Source organism: Mercenaria mercenaria, chromosome 3 (assembly GCF_021730395.1).
Source record: "Mercenaria mercenaria strain notata chromosome 3, MADL_Memer_1, whole genome shotgun sequence".
Taxonomy (NCBI): domain Eukaryota; kingdom Metazoa; phylum Mollusca; class Bivalvia; order Venerida; family Veneridae; genus Mercenaria; species Mercenaria mercenaria.
Window position 1 is genome coordinate 77,709,582 of NC_069363.1, and position 19,637 is coordinate 77,729,218.

The 19,637-nt window shown below is 35.5% G+C and overlaps 1 protein-coding gene across 4 annotated transcripts; it reads right to left on the reverse strand.

Annotated features, from left to right (window-relative positions):
- Positions 1-2,879: 2,879 nt before the first annotated feature.
- On the reverse strand, positions 2,880-7,752 carry LOC123524311 (uncharacterized). Of its 4 annotated transcripts, none has more exons than XM_045302408.2 (3): positions 7,627-7,752; positions 6,228-6,492; positions 2,880-5,769 (listed from the first exon to the last, which is right to left on the reverse strand). In XM_045302408.2, exons 1-3 carry the CDS (start codon positions 7,681-7,683, stop codon positions 2,990-2,992), a joined length of 3,102 nt encoding a protein of 1,033 aa, XP_045158343.2. In that variant the 5' UTR covers positions 7,684-7,752; the 3' UTR covers positions 2,880-2,989. The 4 variants fall into 4 exon arrangements, with proteins under 4 accessions (XP_045158343.2, XP_045158342.2, XP_053394976.1 ...); XM_045302407.2 differs by having other exon boundaries at positions 7,440-7,740; XM_053539001.1 differs by having other exon boundaries at positions 7,161-7,740.
- Positions 7,753-19,637: the final 11,885 nt, after the last annotated feature.

Here is a 19,637-nt window from a genome sequence, read left to right on the forward strand (position 1 = left end):
TGTCTGGCTGAACGCGCTCCGCGGATTACATATTACTAAATCCGAGGATGAACAAGATACCACAGTGATCTTGGCGCCCACCATTGAGCAATTTTTGAATGTTCCAAATTTCAAGACTAGCTCAAGGTCAAAATCAAGGTCAAATTTCATATTGGTACACAACACAGTGCATGTGGTCCAAATTTGAAAGCTGTGGCTTGAAAATGTGAAAGTTGGTCACTAGATCAATTTCAAAGTCAAAGTTCATTTCGGTAGACAGAACTATGAATGTGCTTCAGATTTGGAGGCTGTAGCTCGAGAAATGTGAAAGTAGGTACTAGGTAAAAATCAATGTCAAATTTCAATTCAGAACACAAAAATGTGCATGTGGTCCAAAGTTGAAGTCTGTAGCTTTAGAAATGTGAAAGTAGGTCAACCTCAAGATCAAAGTTAATTTCGGTACACAAAACTATGCATGTTGTCCAAATTTGAAGGCTGTAGCTACAGAAATGTGAAAGTAGGTCACTAGGTCAAGATCAAGGTCAACTCATGTCAAGGTTCATCTTGCCACTCGAAACTATACATGTGGTCCAAATTTGAATGATGTAGGTTATGGACATGAAGATTCTAAAAGTTTTTCCCTATATAAGTCTATATGAACCATGTGACCCCCGGGGCGGGGCCATATTTGACCCTAGGGGAATAATTTGAACAAACTTGGTAGAGAACCATTAAATGATGCTACATTACAAATATCAAAGCCCTAGTCTTTGTGGTTTGGACAAGACGATTATCAAAGTTTTTTCCTATATAAGTCTATGTAAACCATGTGACCTCCAGGGCGGGACCATATTTGACCCTAGGGGAATAACTTGAACAATCTTGGTAGAGGACCACTAGATGATGTCATATACAAAATATCAAAGCCCTAGGCCCTGTGGTTTTGGACAAGAGGTTTTTCAAATTTTTCCCTATATAAGTCTATATAAACTATGTGACCCCCGGGGCGGGGTCATATTTGACCCCAGGGATATAATTTGAACAATCTTGGTAGAGGACCACTAGACGAAGCTACATACCAAATATCAAAGCCCTTGGCCCTGTGGTTTTGGACAAGAAGATTTTCAAAGATTTTCCCTATATAAATATATGTAAGTTATAAAAATAAATACAGGGCCATAACTTACTCAAAAATTGTTGAACAAGTCTGCTTTTCACAACTAGGGTACCAATACATATCATTCTTACAAAGTTTGGTCAAAATCCCCCCAGTAGTTTCTGAGGAGATGCGATAACGAGAAATTGTTAACGGACGGACGGACGGACAAAGGACGCAGAGTGATTTGAATAGTCCACCATCTGATGATGGTGGGCTAAAAAGTGGCGGTGTTGAAATGTACCAAACATTTTATTTGTCACGAAGATTAACATACGTCGTTACTTTCGAATGCATGATCAATATGTGAAAATAAACCGCATTGCGACCCTCTCATTGTGCGCAAAAAAATTCACGCACCGAATGCCCGGAAGTCACATTCGCAAGATTTAGGAGAGACACTACTAAATAACAGCCATGACCTGATCAATGACCACTAAGTTTGTTGTGTGCGAGGACGTAGATTGTTAGCGCATTAAATCACTACATTAGGATAAAATAAAGCGAATATACCGTATCCCCCGTTTCCACGAGCCCCAGCATATATCTAGCACAAAAACGACTAACCAGCTTTAAAGGGGCGAACATTTTACTTCCAAGAAATTGAGCAAAAAGTAACTGATAAAAATTAGACACAAGGTTCCGTAAAAAATCCATTATTCACTTTTAAATGTTTGCTTCTGTCATTTACTGCTATCATCTGTATAAACTTTTCAAAATGTACTCGTGAGTTAAACTAGTTAGTTACTGCTAAAACTCTACATGCGTGTACGATTTTTGAAAAATTTACATCGTCAGCAGATACACTACACTTATGTTAGCGTAAATACTGTGGAAATAGCGGACTTGACATTTTTAGGCAAAAGAAAACAATATGGTTCTTTTAAAAAAGTTTTTTTTTTTGTATTTTGGTGCAGAAATAAACGTCCACTTGGTGCAAAATGTAACGCCCCAGGGGCGGGGGGTGGGGGATGGGGGTGAGAGGGCGCTTAAACGGGGGATACGGAATGTCAGTAAGGTAGAATGGCTTAATCCTTGACCAGTATTTAGAACAGACATTTTTCATTTTGTATTTTTTTTTAATTTACATTGTTTGTAACACTTTCAACTCCCGGAGTACCTGGAGAAATATGTTTGACACACAATAATAATGAAAGTAATGACGAAATACATTTAAAAAAGAAGCTTGATTTCTTCTACAAAATAGAACATGAACAGTCAAAGTACATGCGATATAGGACAAAATGTGCTGTTTAATAAAATATAACCTGTCTTGAAAGTTTCTTCTACTTATTATGAGTAGTTTGGTATATTGTATAAGATAAACCAAGGTATATGTGGCGTGAAAAAACTAAAACAAAAATTCACCCGAGGGGTGGTTTCAAAAGACTTGACAAGAACCTTAATATGGGTGATTACCAAAAAGATACTGACTGAAGGGCGAACAGCGCAGACCACGATCAGCTTGCACGGATGTGCAGACTGGTCTTGGTCTGCACTGGTCGCAAAGGTAGAATCACTTGCCACCAGCAGGCTAAGGGCTACTTTACTCCTAAGCATTTTAGCATTTTTAGTAGCTTTGCGTGGAAATTGCATGAATAAAAATGGAGTTTAACAATATTTGCATGAAAGAGTTCCTTATATAGTCTCGATTTATTCCTGGCTGAGGCAATTCTAAAACAGTTTTGCAACTTACCTGTTTGTTTTTGTTTCGAAACAATACGGACTAAGCTCAACAAGAATATTTATCTGTTTTATCTATTTTATTTTAGACATGTAAAAATGAGACAATAAGGAAACAATGTACCATTTTCCTTGAATCTATTTCCTTGCTAAGAATATCGGAATTAATTTTCAACTAACTTTTTTTATCATACTTTTTGTTTCAAGCATAATTATGTAACCTCTTGCTGGATTGAATAGTGTTATATTTATACACATAGTTTTTTTTGTAGTGAAGGAAAATGCATTTCTTTTTCTGTGATCTAACCCGTCTTCAGTAATGATGAATCGACCCGACGTCCTTACATATCTTTTTATTTTGGCGAACTCGTCCTCAGGCATTATACTGCAGTTCATAATATCTAACCTAACTGACTGTTGGAGTAACTCAGTGCTAGTGAGAAGTTTATTCATTGCCTGGCTGGACATGGTTACACGTTTTAAATTTACAGTTTCGATATGTTTCATATTTGAATTTAATTCAAGTGACCTGTCCCCCATATTAACTAGAATCAAAAATATGTGTCTAAGATTTGAAAGAATAGAAATAGCATTAAGCATCCTGTCAACGTCTCTTTCTGAAGTCATGTAGTAACATCCGAATGTATACAGCTTTCTAGCTTTCGGAAGACTGTCCAGGATAGACGACAAAACACCCTCTGTTGGAAATTCTCCAATGTAGCATTCTTCTAATGAAGAGACATTTACGTCTACATTTGACAGAGGTATCTTATTCAAATGTAGATTTTGTAGTTCTGAATGTTCACATAAATCAAGATTTACGCCAGCACAGTTCTCAGAGTGATCGCTGCATTTGATAGCTCCAAAACTTATTTGCTGCATCAAAACTCTTTTTGAAAGGTAGGTCATCAAACGCTCAAGTTGACTGTGAGTCAAGGCAATGGTCCATAAAGATAATGTTTCCAGATTATGTATCTTTTGAATTGTCTCAAGAGTTCTGTCTGACAAAGGAATATATTGTTCAATCCATCGGTTATTTAACCATTCACCTGAATGTATCAGTATGTATTTCAATTTGTTTGCAGATTTTTCAATGGCAGAGTTTAAATCTTTCCAGTCCACTTTACCCCATACATCAAACCGCTGTAGACAGCCTATCTTAGAAATTTCAAATGAATGCATTATTTCACTTATCTCGCTTGCATCATGAAATCCATTTATATGGATGGACTTAACATCTTCTGCATTTTGTTTCATCAAATTTATGAGGTTTGTTCTATAATTTCTTTCCTTACATGTTTCGTCAAGTAGGTAATCAGCCAAATGTAAACGGATATCTCCATATCCATTGTTTTTGTTTTCTTGCATACTTTCCACAGTCATATTCTGGAGTTTTTTCATGGTCGATAAATGGTTCCAATAATTCATAAAACATGCATTTGACCTATATGTCAGTGTGAGAGGCGTCGCCTCAACATTCTGAAAAAGTTTTTGTGAAATCAGCCCGGCTCTTTCTGGGGCAATACCGCTTTCGAAAATAAAAACATTTGCCATTTCGATAATGCTATTAACTGTTTTACATCTGTTGAAAATATATTCCATATCAGGAGAGCAATCAGTTGTCGATCCAATATATAACGAGGCAAAAAACTCTTGAAAAGTTTTATGTGCAAACGAAATTGTAGAAATTCTTCTTGTAAGTTGCTGGAGAAAAAGACTTTTCGTTAGAAGTCCAGTTTTATAAAAGAAATAGATCTCTTGCTTTTTCATGAATTTTTGGGTAGTTTCGGGCTTGAATACAAGACTCTGATCTTGAGACGTATCGAACAGTGTTACAAATGCAACATGACCTAATGCTGTAAGAAGACGGGTATATTTATAGCAGTAAGATCTTTCTTTAAAGATGCTAAACGCTGTGAGTAAAGGTTTGCCAGATGTCTGTGTGCCGTCATCATTTAAGACAATACCAATATCTTCGCATTTTTGCTCTGCCCTCGAAAGTAACATTTCAGTGATGTTTGTATAGATTTCGACTTTGGATCGTCCTAAAGAGTTGCCATCAGTCCAAAGTCCAATTAAATGCATTAGTATTAATGGTATTGTCTTCAATTCTTCAATATCAACAAAACGAATTTCATTGTTGAACCTTTCTAGTGTTTCTCTGACATTCAACTGAACGCGAGTACTCAAATGAGATAAAACGTTTTCAACCAGTTTTTCTGATGATGTATTATTAAGACCTAAAAGTTCGACTTGTTTGTCAATTTGACTACACTTTAAATTCACCTCCTCCAGTTTCCATGGTCTGGTAGTAGTGAAAATAGTGCAGTGCTCTCGGGATTTCCTGTGTGGTATAACTTCGGCCTCCTTTCGGCAGTCGGTCTTATCTTTAGATGGGTGGGACCATTCGTCAAGGCCATCAAGAATAACTAAACACGTTTTCTTGTGCAGAACTTCCTGTAGGAAATTCATTGTGTACAGAAATGACCTAGAGAGATGCGGGATAATTAGATTATAAATCATGCTGTCGATTTCACATTCCAGCTTAGACGAATCTCTTAAAGAAATAAGAAATAAAAGCTCAAATTCTTTCATTGCCTTCACATCATCTTCAGATATATCTTTAGCATCTTCTGATATATAATCATGCGACAAACACCAAGTCAGTGCCAATTTTCTTGTGAATGTTGTTTTACCAAGTCCTGCCGCAGATGTCATGTAAATATTTCTACACTGTTTCAGTTTTGAATGAAATATGTCATGGTATGATTGTACAGTATCACCTTCAGCATGGCAGTAACTGTCTTGTTTAGAATTTTGGCGATCAACTAAACGCATAACAGGAGGAACGTAAAATTGGAGCAATGATGCATCGTATTCTTCAAAAATAGGCGACAATGGAATGAACCCATTATTCATCCTGTTGAAGGTCAATAGATCACTCTTCAGGTCTGTAAAAAGAAGACGAATACGTTTTTGAACCTTTCAATATTTCTTCCTTTCAAGTATATCGCATACATATTGATCAGGTGAACATCTTATTGAAGCTATACTATACCTATGAAAATAAATGCAATTACTACGTAACATCTATGTACTGTCTGTGTATAAAAAGTTTCAATCTAGCTAAATACAGTACGTAAAATGTAAAGTCACTTATTTAGAAATAAAATGGTCTGTTACCAGATACGACATTTGATTGTTATTGTAGTTCTAAATACACTATTTGTTTAATTGAATATTTAGTAAAGTTAAATATATTGTTGAGGATTTTCTACAATATAACCAATACCTAATGATAAAGTATTATGATGAAAGATAAGCATAGCAATAATTATTTACGTTTATTACACCAAGCGATATTTTCAAAAAAATTAAAATAGTCTTTAAAATAATAAGCAAAATTTACTTTTCTTCAGCAACTCATAACCCAGATTGGAACTTTGAGGACTTTTCTCGTTACTGGTTGTTGCTTTTTCTGTATGCAGTGTTTTCGTATCTGCTATGACTTGTATTGTTTGTTTGGAATCTTGATCACCATACGTGTCTTTAATCTGCTCTAGACCTTTTATCTTTGTAGCTTCTTTTGTTTCCTCATCTTTGCTTGTCCTTTCATTGATCTCAAGTAACGTTTTGATATCTTTTGTTGATATTATGATTTCATCCATCTTTAACTGAAATTTAGAAATTAAATATAAAACCTCAAAATATATTAATTTATTTCTCCATGTTACTATTTCTTGACATAAATGAGAAAATAATAAGGCAGTGTGCAATGAGCTGATGTTTAAGTGCAACACAAAATTGCACTATTCGTGGTAAATTTGCTACACATATGTAGATTACATTGAAGAAACATTTGTTAAAGTTATCTCGTATATCACACGGATGTAACTGGATACACAACAGTACACTTGATTAGTTTCCTCCTTTCACAATTATAATATTCCGGTGTATTTACGGCAATATATTTTATCAATGTTTCGTACTTAATATTTTCCTTCTATACTTTTCGAAAATATCGAGGAAAGTAATTTATTTTGCAAGGGAAAAGTATGTTTGAAATATTTGTCTCTTGATATAGGTAGAGCGAAGTTCATGTGGGAGGAAAAAGTAGGTCACTAGGTCGTTCTGGGTCTTTAAACGCGATTTAAGCCGATGTTAGCCGATATGAGGGGTGTTGCACGTTCAATCTATCTTTATGTGCCGCTTGTCTCTCTGTACTTGGACTCAGTGTTGTTGTAGTTTTTGGTCCACTGGGGTCTTTTAGTCTATTCAATTTTTTATGTATAATAGAGTTTCGCTTCAGTCGGTGCTAAGGGACGTAAGGGGAATTGTATACCTCATCATCTCTCGCGAACAGACTGCTTTTACTTTGCTAGCATTTGGAGGGACACGAAGAGGGTTTTGTTTGTGCAGCCTTGTGAATGGAACAAAACCCGCCTTTGACAACGCATATCCCTTTTGTTGGACATGTCAGTACGCTTTCTTTTGTACATGTAGTACACACAAATTTATTCAAAATTTGCTCTGGTGAGAGAACTTCTGTTAAGATATCCGTATGGAATTTCGTTATTTCATTTAACACTATATCCCTAATGCCTTCTTTTGTAATGTTTACCCCGAGAGCTGCTTTTATCCAGTTATGAAAACGTTTATCAATAAGTTTTTTATTGTACTCCGCCATTGCTGCTTAAATGCACCTACTGTTCCTAAAATAGATATTCGTGCGCATTAAAGTAACCTGATCCAAAATGACGGAAACACATTTATTGATCTAACACAATCCAATGCAAACTTAAACATACGTATACATGTATACCAAATATTCTTCCGCCTAAATTAATATCATTTAACGTTATCATAAACGGGTTTCTGTTCAAGTTTTCAAGTAAATGTTAACTTGGCAAGTCATCAGCAAGGAAGTAATTATGCAGTTCTAAAATCGGATATGCTGATCATTAATTGTTGCTAATTAATGTTTGTGATAATTTATATAAAACTATGGAAGCCCTAGAGGGACAATTGATTTCCGTACTTCCCACTTCTGACTTCTAACTTTTGCACTTCTCACTTCCAACTTCTTGACTTCCTACTTCCTACTTCTAACTTCTGCACTTCTGACTTCTAACTTCCACACTTCTGACTTCCAACTACCTGACTTTCGACTTCTGATTTCCAACTTCCACACTTCTTACTTCCGACTTCTTGACTTCTTACTTCCTTCTTCTTACTTCTGCACTTCTGACTTCTAACTTCCGCACTTCTGACTTCCAACTTCCTGATTTCTTACTTCCGACTTCCAACTTCCACACTTCTTACTTCCGACTTCCAAAGAGGGAAAGTTGGAAGTCAGAAGTGCGGAAGTTGGAAGTCGGAAGTCAGGAAGTTAGAAGTCGGAAGTGTGGAAGTTAGAAGTCAGAAGTGCGGAAGCTAGAAGAGGGAAGTAAGAAGTCAAGAAGTCGGAAGTAAGAAGTGTGGAAGTTGGAAATCAGAAATCGAAAGTCAGGAAGTTAGAAGTCAGAAGTGCGGAAGTTAGAAGAGGGAAGTAAGAAGTCAAGAAGTTGGAAGTAAGAAGTGTGGAAGTTGGAAATCAGAAGTCGGAAGTCAGGAAGTTGGAAGTCAGAAGTGCGGAAGTTAGAAGTCAGAAGTACGGAAGTTAGAAGTAAGAAGTCAAGAAGTCGGAAGTAAGAAGTGTGGAAGTTGGAAATCAGAAGTCGAAAGTCAGGAAGTTGGAAGTCAGAAGTGCGGAAGTTAGAAGTAGGAAGTCAAGAAGTTGGAAGTGAGAAGTGTGGAAGCTAGAAGTCAGAAGTGCGGAAGTTAGAAGAGTGAAGTAAGAAGTCAAGAAGTCGGAAGTAAGAAGTGTGGAAGTTGGAAATCAGAAGTCGAAAGTCAGGAAGTTAGAAGTCAGAAGTGCGGAAGTTAGAAGAGGGAAGTAAGAAGTCAAGAAGTCGGAAGTAAGAAGTGTGGAAGTTGGAATCAGAAGTCGAAAGTCAGGAAGTTGGAAGTTAGAAGTGCGGAAGTTAGAAGTCAGAAGTGCGGAAGTTAGAAGAAGGAAGTAAGAGGTCAAAAAATCGGAAATAAGAAGTGTGGAAGTTGGAAATCAGAAGTCGAAAGTCAGGAAGTTGGATAAGTGTGGAAGTTAGAAGTCAGAAGTGCGGAAGTTAGAAGTAGGAAGTAGGAAGTCATAAAGTTGGAAGTGAGAAGTGCAAAAGTTAGAAGTCAGAAGTGTGAAGTACGGAAATCAATTGTCCCTCCAGGGCTTCCATATAAAACACACAAGTTGAAAGCTCAAGATAACTAATGTTTGTGTTGATACAATGCATAACGTTACCAGTGTTTCTAAACAAAGTTCCAACTTTCAAAGTAAACTTTCGTTGGGGATGTCAGTTATCAGGGATGGATATTACAAAACGTCATTTATATAGTTAGTTAATTCAAGGAACACAAGATAAAAGAATCTGATAGAGTATTTGTAAGGGTAGAGGGGGAAGGGAGGGGGTAAAGCTGTTTGTTTATATGAAATAGGTTTATTAATTACGCACAAAATATATTATCTCAGACATGTAAATAAATATATGGACAAAGTGAATGTGTTTTGTGACAATTTAATATTTATATTCACTAACATCACATTAAAACACAGTTTATGTAACTATTCAAAATAGTGGCGGAGACATAAAATCGACAAACGGTATCATAGGACTGATTAATACGGCATGTGCCTGTTTAGTTGAACTGGAAAGTATTGCATTCCTTGTGCTTTATTCAGTAAACAGGTTAATTTGATTTCTGTTGATTTTGTTTGGTTGCATAATAAAGATACATGTGTGTGCACCCAGTCTTAAAATATCATATTATTTTCATTATTATGTCAGATTAATTTAATCTAGACATATCCTTTGACATTTTTTAAACAGAAAGCTTTGCACAATATAATTATTACAAAAGTGTGACGCAGAGATGTACACTACTTCTTAGTCAAAGAAAATAAGGGCATACACTGTGTTACGCTTTTGTCAGTTATGCGATATTAATAAAACTGAAGGTGATTTTCATTTTTTTTAAATGTAGAGTTTATATTTTAAGAATTGCGTCCAAAGTTCATGAAACGATATTGGTATACTCATACAAGTTAGTATACCTTTTATAATTGCTACAATCAAGTAATTATAAATCTACTTTCATTGATCTGTGTAAATATTACATATATATAACGTTAGCTGATAACACGAGAGATGTGTTATTGCTATGTTTTGAAACTGTATGTGCCTATGTTTGTACCACAACGGTGTTAGGGTTTGGATTAAAAAAAAACTCAGTAAAATTACCAAATTTAAATAATCTTTTATCTTTTATACAGTTACATTTCAATAACTGAACAGTTCAAAAAAAATAATAATTTAGATTGCAAGTAGAAGTGTTCTACTACGGTTCAAGCCCACTAAGATAGAGTGTGCGTTTTAACATGCAATACTAGTCCCCCCCCCCCCCTCCCCCGCCCTCCATCCTATATGCCTTATTTCAAGTTCAACTATACCACGTTCTTGTATAACATTAAGATATATTCATGTACATGTATAAGAAAGGCTACAAAAAGACGGATTGCACATGATTCCCATCAGTTATAACAAAGTATTGTAACTTCCAGAACATTAAAATTAAGACATTTTCAGACAAGCTTTTAGTGATGGTTTGAATCACCTTTAATTATACCTTTAGTAAGTAACAACATTTATTGCAAGATCCTAGCATAATATTCACAGTTTCAATTATTTCCATACATTGAAATTGCCCTATGTGAATCCCAGGCCTCTGGATATGTAGAGGGCGGTGGCTTACAACCCAAGAATGTGAGTTATATAAAGCTAAAGCATCCTGCTTGCAGTTCGTAAAGTATGTCAAACCTTTCCATCAGCACCAATTGTGAGTTAAGAAATGGTTGGTAGCTTTCCATCTTTTATCTATATTCGCTTTTCAAATTCATTTTCAGCAGCTCCGAGTCAAAAGTTTTGGATGAGTTATTTTTATTGCATGATGTCATGTTGATCTCTTCAGCCTTCCGGCGTGATATCATCAACAGATAATTATCAAACTTGCACAGTAATCATAGCCGTAAGATAACTAGATCAATCTTGAACAGGCTAAATTTCTTACTATCCTAAGAGTTGTGTTCCTTTAATTGACATGCTAAGTATTCAACCAAACTCGCACAGCAGATATATTCTGTAAAATATGATTCTTTCTTATAATAGTCAAAGCAATTATTAGTCCCCTACTTACTTACCTAAGACCCGTTTCATGGACTTTGATTTTACTTTTCAGTCCGTAATTTCAGTCTGTCCACATTTTCTTGTCCTCTCTATAACGCTAGCATCATCCATCATGAGGTTTTCATATTACTTACCCATAATTGCCAAACGTACCATGTGCAACAGCAATCCCTCAAGCTCAAAGGTTAAGGACACACTTGGAAGTGATTTTTCTTTTCCAGACTTAGTTATTCACCCATGTACGAATATTCAAATAACTTTATAACAAGTTAGAATAACACACAGAATTGTCGATTAGGCCATATCAAAGCCTGCTTTGATAGTTTATAAGTTATACTAAGAAATTGCACTGTAACAGCTTTTAACAGATTTTAATGAAATTTAGGAGTTATAGGAAGTGTAGTTGCGCAAAGCCGCAATATTTTTACAGTTCGATGGTTTCCAGAGTGTTATTATACTATGATTTTTGTCTTCAATAATAATAATTTTCATAACATATTATGGTACGTAATAATTGGTTTTAACGGTAACTTGTGAATAACATTCAGAGCTTTCTTTTCCATGTTATTCCTTCCTCCATGCATACTTTGACATATCCTTTGACATTTTTTAAACAGAAAGCTTTGCACAATATAATATTTACAAAAGTGTGACGTAGAGATGTACACTACTTCCTAGTCAAAGAAAATAAGGGCATACAATGTGTAACGCTTTTGTCAGTTATGCGATAGTAATAAAACTGAAGGTGAATTTCATTTTTTTTTTAATGTAAAGTTTATAAAGAACTGCGTCCAAAGTTCATGAAACGATATTGGTATACTCGAACAAGTTAGTATAATTAGGTTGAAACCGCGAAGCGGTTGAAACCTATTATAACCGTATTCTGGATACCACAAAAATCCAATACTGTCAGTTTTCACTGAATGCAGATTAATCCGCCGGTCTTTCCCGCACTACTTTTATTGATTATTTACGAGTATACCGACCGCTTATCTCTCTACATAATTTCTATGTAAAAGTTCCTGGTCAGATTTAACAATCATTTCAATGCAAATGATCAAAGAAAATATACCAAATGATACATCTTTGACAAGCTGAGATCACAAGCTTTCTTATGGTGTATAACTTAGAAAATCGAAAGAGAAACTATGACACACTGGCAGTTTAAAAATAACATTTTCTATAGAATTTTAGCGTAAAGTAACGTTTTTACCTTTCAAACTGTTAAAGGCATTGACCTCCAGATTTTGGGTAAAATATATGTTTCCTTGTCATAATATGAACATCAGAATATGAGTTTTTGTTTCTACACTATTTTAAAAAATGCCAAATAAAGAAACCGCGTCGTAAGTCAAACCCGGACCGCCGCGGCAATAAAGAAGTTTTCCGGTTGTCGTACCAATAGAGCTATGGAGGCTTTAGTGTTTAATGCGTGTTGAATATAGATATTTATAATCGAGACAGTTTACTCCGAGTAAAGCTTTAGTTTAAACTCAATTTCAACAAACTTGACATACATGGTACACAACAATAATTGCATGAAATTAATGGATCGGAAACAAGTTATTTAAAACTTATATAAAATCCTCTCCATGTTGAAAATAATTACAATTCAACAAATACCACATGTCAGGAATCATGGCTGGTGATACCTTTTTTGTGGCAAATAAGGATAGTATAACATATAATTGCAATGCTATTTGTTTCAACTAAATTTTGTAAACTAAATTTAAACGGAGTGTTGCTTGAACCGATTATGTACTCATGAGATGAGCAAATCGACAGAGCAGGAAGTATTAAAACTTCCGAAACATTAAAAACAGTTGGAGAATGATACGCTGAACATCAACGATTAGCATCAGCCTGTCGTTTCCATTGCGAAGACTGTTTACTGACAATTGACATGGAGTATTGGAGAAAACACTTTTCATGAATTGTTTGATATTTACGACACGGAAGTAGTCTCAGTGTCGCCACGTGGATTCAGTTAAAGATCTTCGTTGGTATCAGAGTAAAGCGCTATAAACGCTTCTCAATTTTCATCGTAAAAAGTAGTAAAAACAATTTATTCTCATCTTTTTCCTTAACATATACTAGTAGTCTGTCAGTAACCAAGTTTCAAAGCATTCTTAAGAAATTACTTCCAGATAGATATCTAAAAATCTTCCTTTTTGTTTTTGTCTAACTGTTAAATTTGAATTAAAAAGTAATATATCCCAAACAGTGATTTGTCATTGAAGGGAGAGGGATAACGACAACAGGCCGCGCATGTATTGTTTATGCGACGCATCGTGCAAATATCGTGTAAAAATAGCCACTAAAAATAGCCATCCCAAATAAAGTCTATTTATTAGATAACTAGTCCCTTTTTTCTGTTTTCAATTAACATCTATGGAATCGATGAGGAATTCACTATGAGAATGACTTTTATCACGGTTTATTTGTTCTATTGATGCATCAAAAAAACGACATGACAGACGTGGAATATTTTACTTCTCTCATTTTCGGAAACAAGACTGAACACTGAAATATATGAGCACTATAGATAAACAATGCCCTAACTGTTGTCCAAGTTTGGTAACAACAGCTGGAGCATTGTATATACAGTACTAAAGTTTTAACCATGACCCTGCGTTAGTGATAGCTAGACAGCATGACTAGGGGATAATAAGAGTACTACAGATAAACCAAATGCCCCAACTGGTTTGTCATGGTTTGATAACAACAGCTGAGCATAGTAAATATCAGTACTATTGTTAACCATGTTTTTAGACGTTGTCCGTGGTTCGGTAGCAACAGCGGGAGCGCGGTATATATGATACTATAGTTAACCATGACCTAACAGTTGTAATGCTCCAGTAGCAACCGCTAAGAATCCCGTCTGAAATATTTTTCCATTAAAGCGTCTTTTTGTTGTGGGCATACTATTCAAAATGCGTAGCTCTGGGGCTTGTGATGTAATGGGTACTATAGATAACTATGTTCGACTTGTTTTGTCGCTGTTTGGTTAAAGTACAAGCTGGAGCATGTGAATATATCAGTACTAGAGTTAACCATGGATACCAAAGTTGTAAGCAACAGACAAACATGGTAACACATGTTGACCATGTTCTTGGGGCTGTTTGTTGTGGTTCGATAACAACTGCTGGTGATGGTCATATAGTACTATAGATAAACCATGGCCCTAAACTGTTTGTCATGGTTTGGTAAACAACAGTATAGCATGGTAATAACAGTATTACAGATAACCATGTTCCGGCTGTTTCAGTGGTCAGTAAAACAGTGGGAGCATGGTAAATTGTAGCACTAAGATAACCATGCCCCAATCTGTTGTCATGGTTTGTAAAACAGGTAGAGCATGATATAATCAGTATTACAGATGACCAGTTCCACTGTTGTTGTGGTTCAGTAACAACAGTGGGAGCATGGTAAATAGTAGTATTATAGATAACCATGCACCAACTGTTTTGTCATTGTTTGGTAACAACAAAGGAAGAGTCATGTAAATATCAGTATTAACAGATGACCATTTTCTGATGTTGTTTGTGGTTCAGTAACAACAGTGGGAACATGGTAAATAAAGTATTATAGATAACCATAGCCCCAACTGGAAGAGCATGGTTTTGATAACAACAGAAAAGCATGGTAAATACAGTAAGACAGATAACCATGTACTGACTGTTGTTGTGTTTGATAACAGAGTGGATCATGGTACATAGTCTCACTATAGATAACCATGCCCAACTGTTGTCATTGTTTGGTAACAACAGTTTAGAGCATGTATATAATCATATTACAGGTAACCATGTTCTGGCTGTTTTTGTGTTTCAGTACCAACATTGGAGCAATTGTCATATTAGTAGCACTATAGAAAACCTTGCCCCCAACTGTTGTCATGGTTTGGTAAACAACATTAAGCATGGTATATATTCAGTAATACAGATGACCATGTTTTCTGACTGTTGTTGTGGTACAGTAACAACAGTGGGGGAGCATAGTAAAATATAATATAATAGATAACCATGCCCCAACTGTTTGTCATGGTTTGGTAACAACAGGAAAAGCATGGTAAATACAGTATTTCAGATGACCATGTTCTGAACTGTTGTTGATGGTTCGATAACAGTTGGGAGCATAGTAAATATGTGTAACTATAGATAACCATGCCTAACTGTTTGTCAAGGTATTTTTGGAACAACAGGAAAAGCAAGGTATATATCAGTTTTAACGGATAACCATGTTCTGACTGTTGTTTGGTGTTCAATACACGGTGGGAGCAAAGTAAATATGTGTCAGTAGATAACATACTTAATGTTGTCATGTTTGGTATCAACAGGAAAGCATGGTATATATATATATATATCATCGTATTACAGAGAACCAGTCCTGGCTGTTCTGTGCTTCAAGTAAAAACAGTGGAGCCCTGGTAAATATGAGTACTATAATAACCATGCTCCAACTGTTGTAATGGTTTGGTAACAACAGAAGAGCATGGAATATAACAGTATTACAGATAACCATGTTTCTGACTGTTGTTGTGGTTCAGTAACAACAGTGGGAGCATGGTAATAGTAGTATTATAGATAACTATGCCCAACTTTTGTCATGGTTTGGTAACAACAGGAAAAGCATGGTTATATCAGTATTACAGATGAACCCATGTTCTGACTGTTTTTTTGTGGTCGATAACAGTGGGAGCATAGTTAATATGTGCCTATAGATAACCATGCCCTAACTGTTGCATGGTTTTGGTATCTACAGGAAGAGCAAGGTATATATAGTAATACAGATAACACATTGTCTGCCTGTTGTTGTTTGTTCAATAACAGTGGGAGCATATAAATTATTTGTACCATAGATAACCATTGCCCCCAACTGTTGTCTATGGTTTGGTAACAACAGGTAAAGCATGGTATATATCAGTATTAACAGATGACCATGTTTCTGACTGTTGTTGTGGTTCAGTAACAACAGTGGGAGCATGTAAATAGTAGTATTATAGATACCATGCCCCACCTTTTGTCATTGTTTGGTAACAACAGAAGAGCATGGTAATATATCAGAATTACAGATGAAACAATTTCTGACTGTTTGTAGTGGAGTTTCAGTAACAACAGATGGAACATGGTACTATAGTAGTATATATAGATAACCATCCCCAACTGTTTTGTCATGGTTTGATAACAACCGGAATAAGCATGGTATAAAAACAGTAAGACATATAAAACCATGAACTGACGGTTGTTGTGGTTTGATAACAGTGGGAACATGGTAAATAGGTAGCACTATAGAATAACCATGCCCCGAACGTTTCATGGTTTTGGTAACAACAGTTAGAGCATGGTATATATCATATTACAGGTAACCATGTTCGGCGTTTTTTGTGTTTTCAGTAACAACAGTGCTGGAGCATGTAAATAGTAGCACTATAGATAACCTTGCCCCACTGTTGTCATGGTATGGTAACAACAGTAAGCATGGTATATATCAGTATTAACAGATGACCATGTTTCTGACTTTGTTGTGGTTCAGTAACAACATGGGAGCATAGTAAATATAGAATTATAGATTAACCAATGCCCCAACTGATTGTCATGGTTTGGTAACAACATGAAAAGCATGGTATATATTCAGTCAATTCAGATGACCATGTTTCTGACTGTTGTTTGTGGTTCGATACCAGTTGGAGCATAGTAAATATGTGTCCTATCGATAACCATGCCCTAACTGTTTCAAGGTTTGGTAACAACAGGAAAAGCAAGGTATATATCAGTTTACGATAACCACCATGTTCTGACTGTTTGTTTGTGGTGTTCAATAACGTTGGAAGCATAGTAAATAAGTGTACTGTAGATAAACCCTACCATGAAGTGTTGTCATGGTTTGGTATCAACAGAAGAGCAAGTATATATATATATATATAAACAGAATACAGATAACCACTGTTCTGGCCTGTTTCTGTGCTTCCAGTAACACAGTGAGGAGCTGGTACATAATGATACGATAGATAACCATCCCAACTGATGTAATGGTTTGGTACAACAGGAAGAGCATGGAATATATCATATTTACAGATAACCATGTCCTGACAGTTTGTTTGGTTCAGTAACAACAGTGGAGCATGGTAAATATATTATATGATAACTATGCCCCAACTGTTGTCAGGTTTGGTAACAACAGAAAAGCATGGTATATTATCATAATAACAGATGCCATGTTCTGACTGTTTTTTGTGGTTCGATAACATGGGAGCATAGTTAATATGTGTACTATTAGATAACCATGCCCTAACTGTTGTCATGGTTTGGTATCAACAGGAAGAGCAGGTATATATTAGTATTACAGATAACCATTGTCGACTGTTGTTGTTGTTTCATAACAGTGGGAGCATAGTAAATATGTGTACTATAGAAAACCATGCCCTAACTGTTCAAGGTTTGGACACAGGAAGAGCATGGTATATATCATATTACAAGTACCCATGTTCTGGCTGTTTTTGTGTTTCCAGTACCAACAGTTTGGAGCATGGTAAATAGTAGCACTATAGATAACCTTTGCCCCAACAGTTTGTCATGGTTTGGTAACAACAGAAAAGCATGTATTTTCAGTATACCAGATGACCCTTTTCTGTCTGTTGTTGTGGTTCAATAGAGCAGTGGACATTAGTAAATATGTGTACTATAGATACCATGGCTTAACTGTTGTCATGGTTTGGTACCAACAACAGGTGTAGAGCCTTGGTAATATATCAGTATTACATATAACCACTTTCTGAACTGTTGTAAGTTGTTCAATAACAGTGGTAGCATAGTAAATATTTGATACTATAGATAAGCTTGCCCTAACTGTTGTCATGGTTTGAGTAAAAACAGGAAAAGCAACGGTATTATATCATTAATAACAGATGACCATTTATCTGACTGTGTTGTGGTTCAATAACAGTGGGAGCATAGTAAATCTGTTGACTATAGATACCCATGCCCTAACTGTTGTCATGATAGGTATCAACAGGAAGAAGCCATGGTATATATCAGTATTTACAGATAACATGTTTCTGACTGTTGTGTTGTTCAATAACATGTGGGAGCATAGAAAATAATGTGTACTATAGATTAACCATGCCCTAAGTGTTGTCATGGATTGGTATCCTCAAGAGAGCATGGTATAATATCAGTATTACAGATTAACCATGTTCTGCTGTTTTTTGTGGATTCAGTAACATCAGTGGGATCATGGTAAATAGTACACTATAGATATACCATGCCCCAACTGTTGATCTGGTTTTGGAGAAACAAGCGTTAGAGCAGTATAAACAGTATTACAGGTACCATGTTCTGGCTGTTTTTGTGTTTCAGTAACAGCATGGAGCATGGTAAATATGTGAAACTAAGATAACCATGCCTAACTTGTTTGTCCTGGTTTTATGTAACAAGAGGTAAGCATGGATATATCAGTTTACAGGTAACCATGTTCTGGCTGTTTTTGTGTTTTCATAACAGCAATGGGAGCATAGTAAATATGTTTACTAAAGATAACCATGCCCGTAACTGTTGTCATGGTTTTGTACCAACAGTAGAGCATGGTATATATCAGTATTACTGGTAACCTTGGTTCTGGCTGATTGTTTGTAGCACATTTACATTGAGAGTGTTTCTTTCAATAAAGAGCATTGCAACGGTATGAATTCCAAAAATGCTAAGATAGAAAAGGACAGAAAAGTGAAAAAAAAAACTAAAAGTTAAAAATTTACAAAGGTAAAACCTGGAAATGAATATATATCTATGACCTACAATTTCCACTGTATATAACTGAAATCATCAAGGAAAGGAGCTTCTATAAAATCGACTTACTGCATTTCTACAATGCAAAACTTCCCATATTTTAAAAAAGGAAGGACCTTCTCTGGCTTTTGTTCTGATGTTACAATATCTTCAGAATTCCATCAGTATATTCAGAATATTTCATTTCTGAAAAAAGGCAGCCAGAAACTGCCTACAGAACCAGACAAGTTGGAGAGCGAAAGTAATGCTGGGGGGGTGATAAGGAATATTGTTAAAAGTACAAAAGAGTTGTTTTTGTTTTAAGAGGTACTATATACAGAAACAGGATGGGAAAATATCTTTTACTAAAATCTAAATGGATTGTTTGACACTTTAGTGTGGTGTAATTGTTTCCAATTTAAGCATAATCTGATCTGAAATTTTTATACACATTTTACTACAACATTTCTAATTGTACTAAGTGCACATATTTCCCTTATCTTTGTAAATCATGTCATAATGGTTTGATAGTTTTGTTATAAGTGCACATTGTGACAGTATGGCATCCAATAAAACATCAACATTATTGCAATTTTTTTAGAGTACTAAGTGGCACTTAACACATTTGAATCTTCGAATTATTTTTGGGCAGTTTGTTTTGTATTCCAGATTGAGTTAAGTACAATATTACTATTAAAACCAATTTAATTATTGAGAAGTCCTTCCTATATTATAACACATTGTTGACATGATATAACTAAATCATACCTAAATATTCCCATTCAA

Bases quoted from the DNA above. Each gene is read 5' to 3' on its own strand.
- LOC123524311 (XM_045302407.2), bottom strand. From the start codon at position 7,505: ATGGCGGAGTACAATAAAAAACTTATTGATAAACGTTTTCATAACTGG. The intron at 6,493-7,439 runs GTAAACATTACA...TCTAAATTTCAG, and splicing joins GGATAAAAGCAGCTCTCGGG to TTAAAGATGGATGAAATCAT. The intron at 5,770-6,227 runs GTAAATTTTGCT...TTCTTTTTACAG, and splicing joins TTATGAGTTGCTGAAGAAAA to ACCTGAAGAGTGATCTATTG.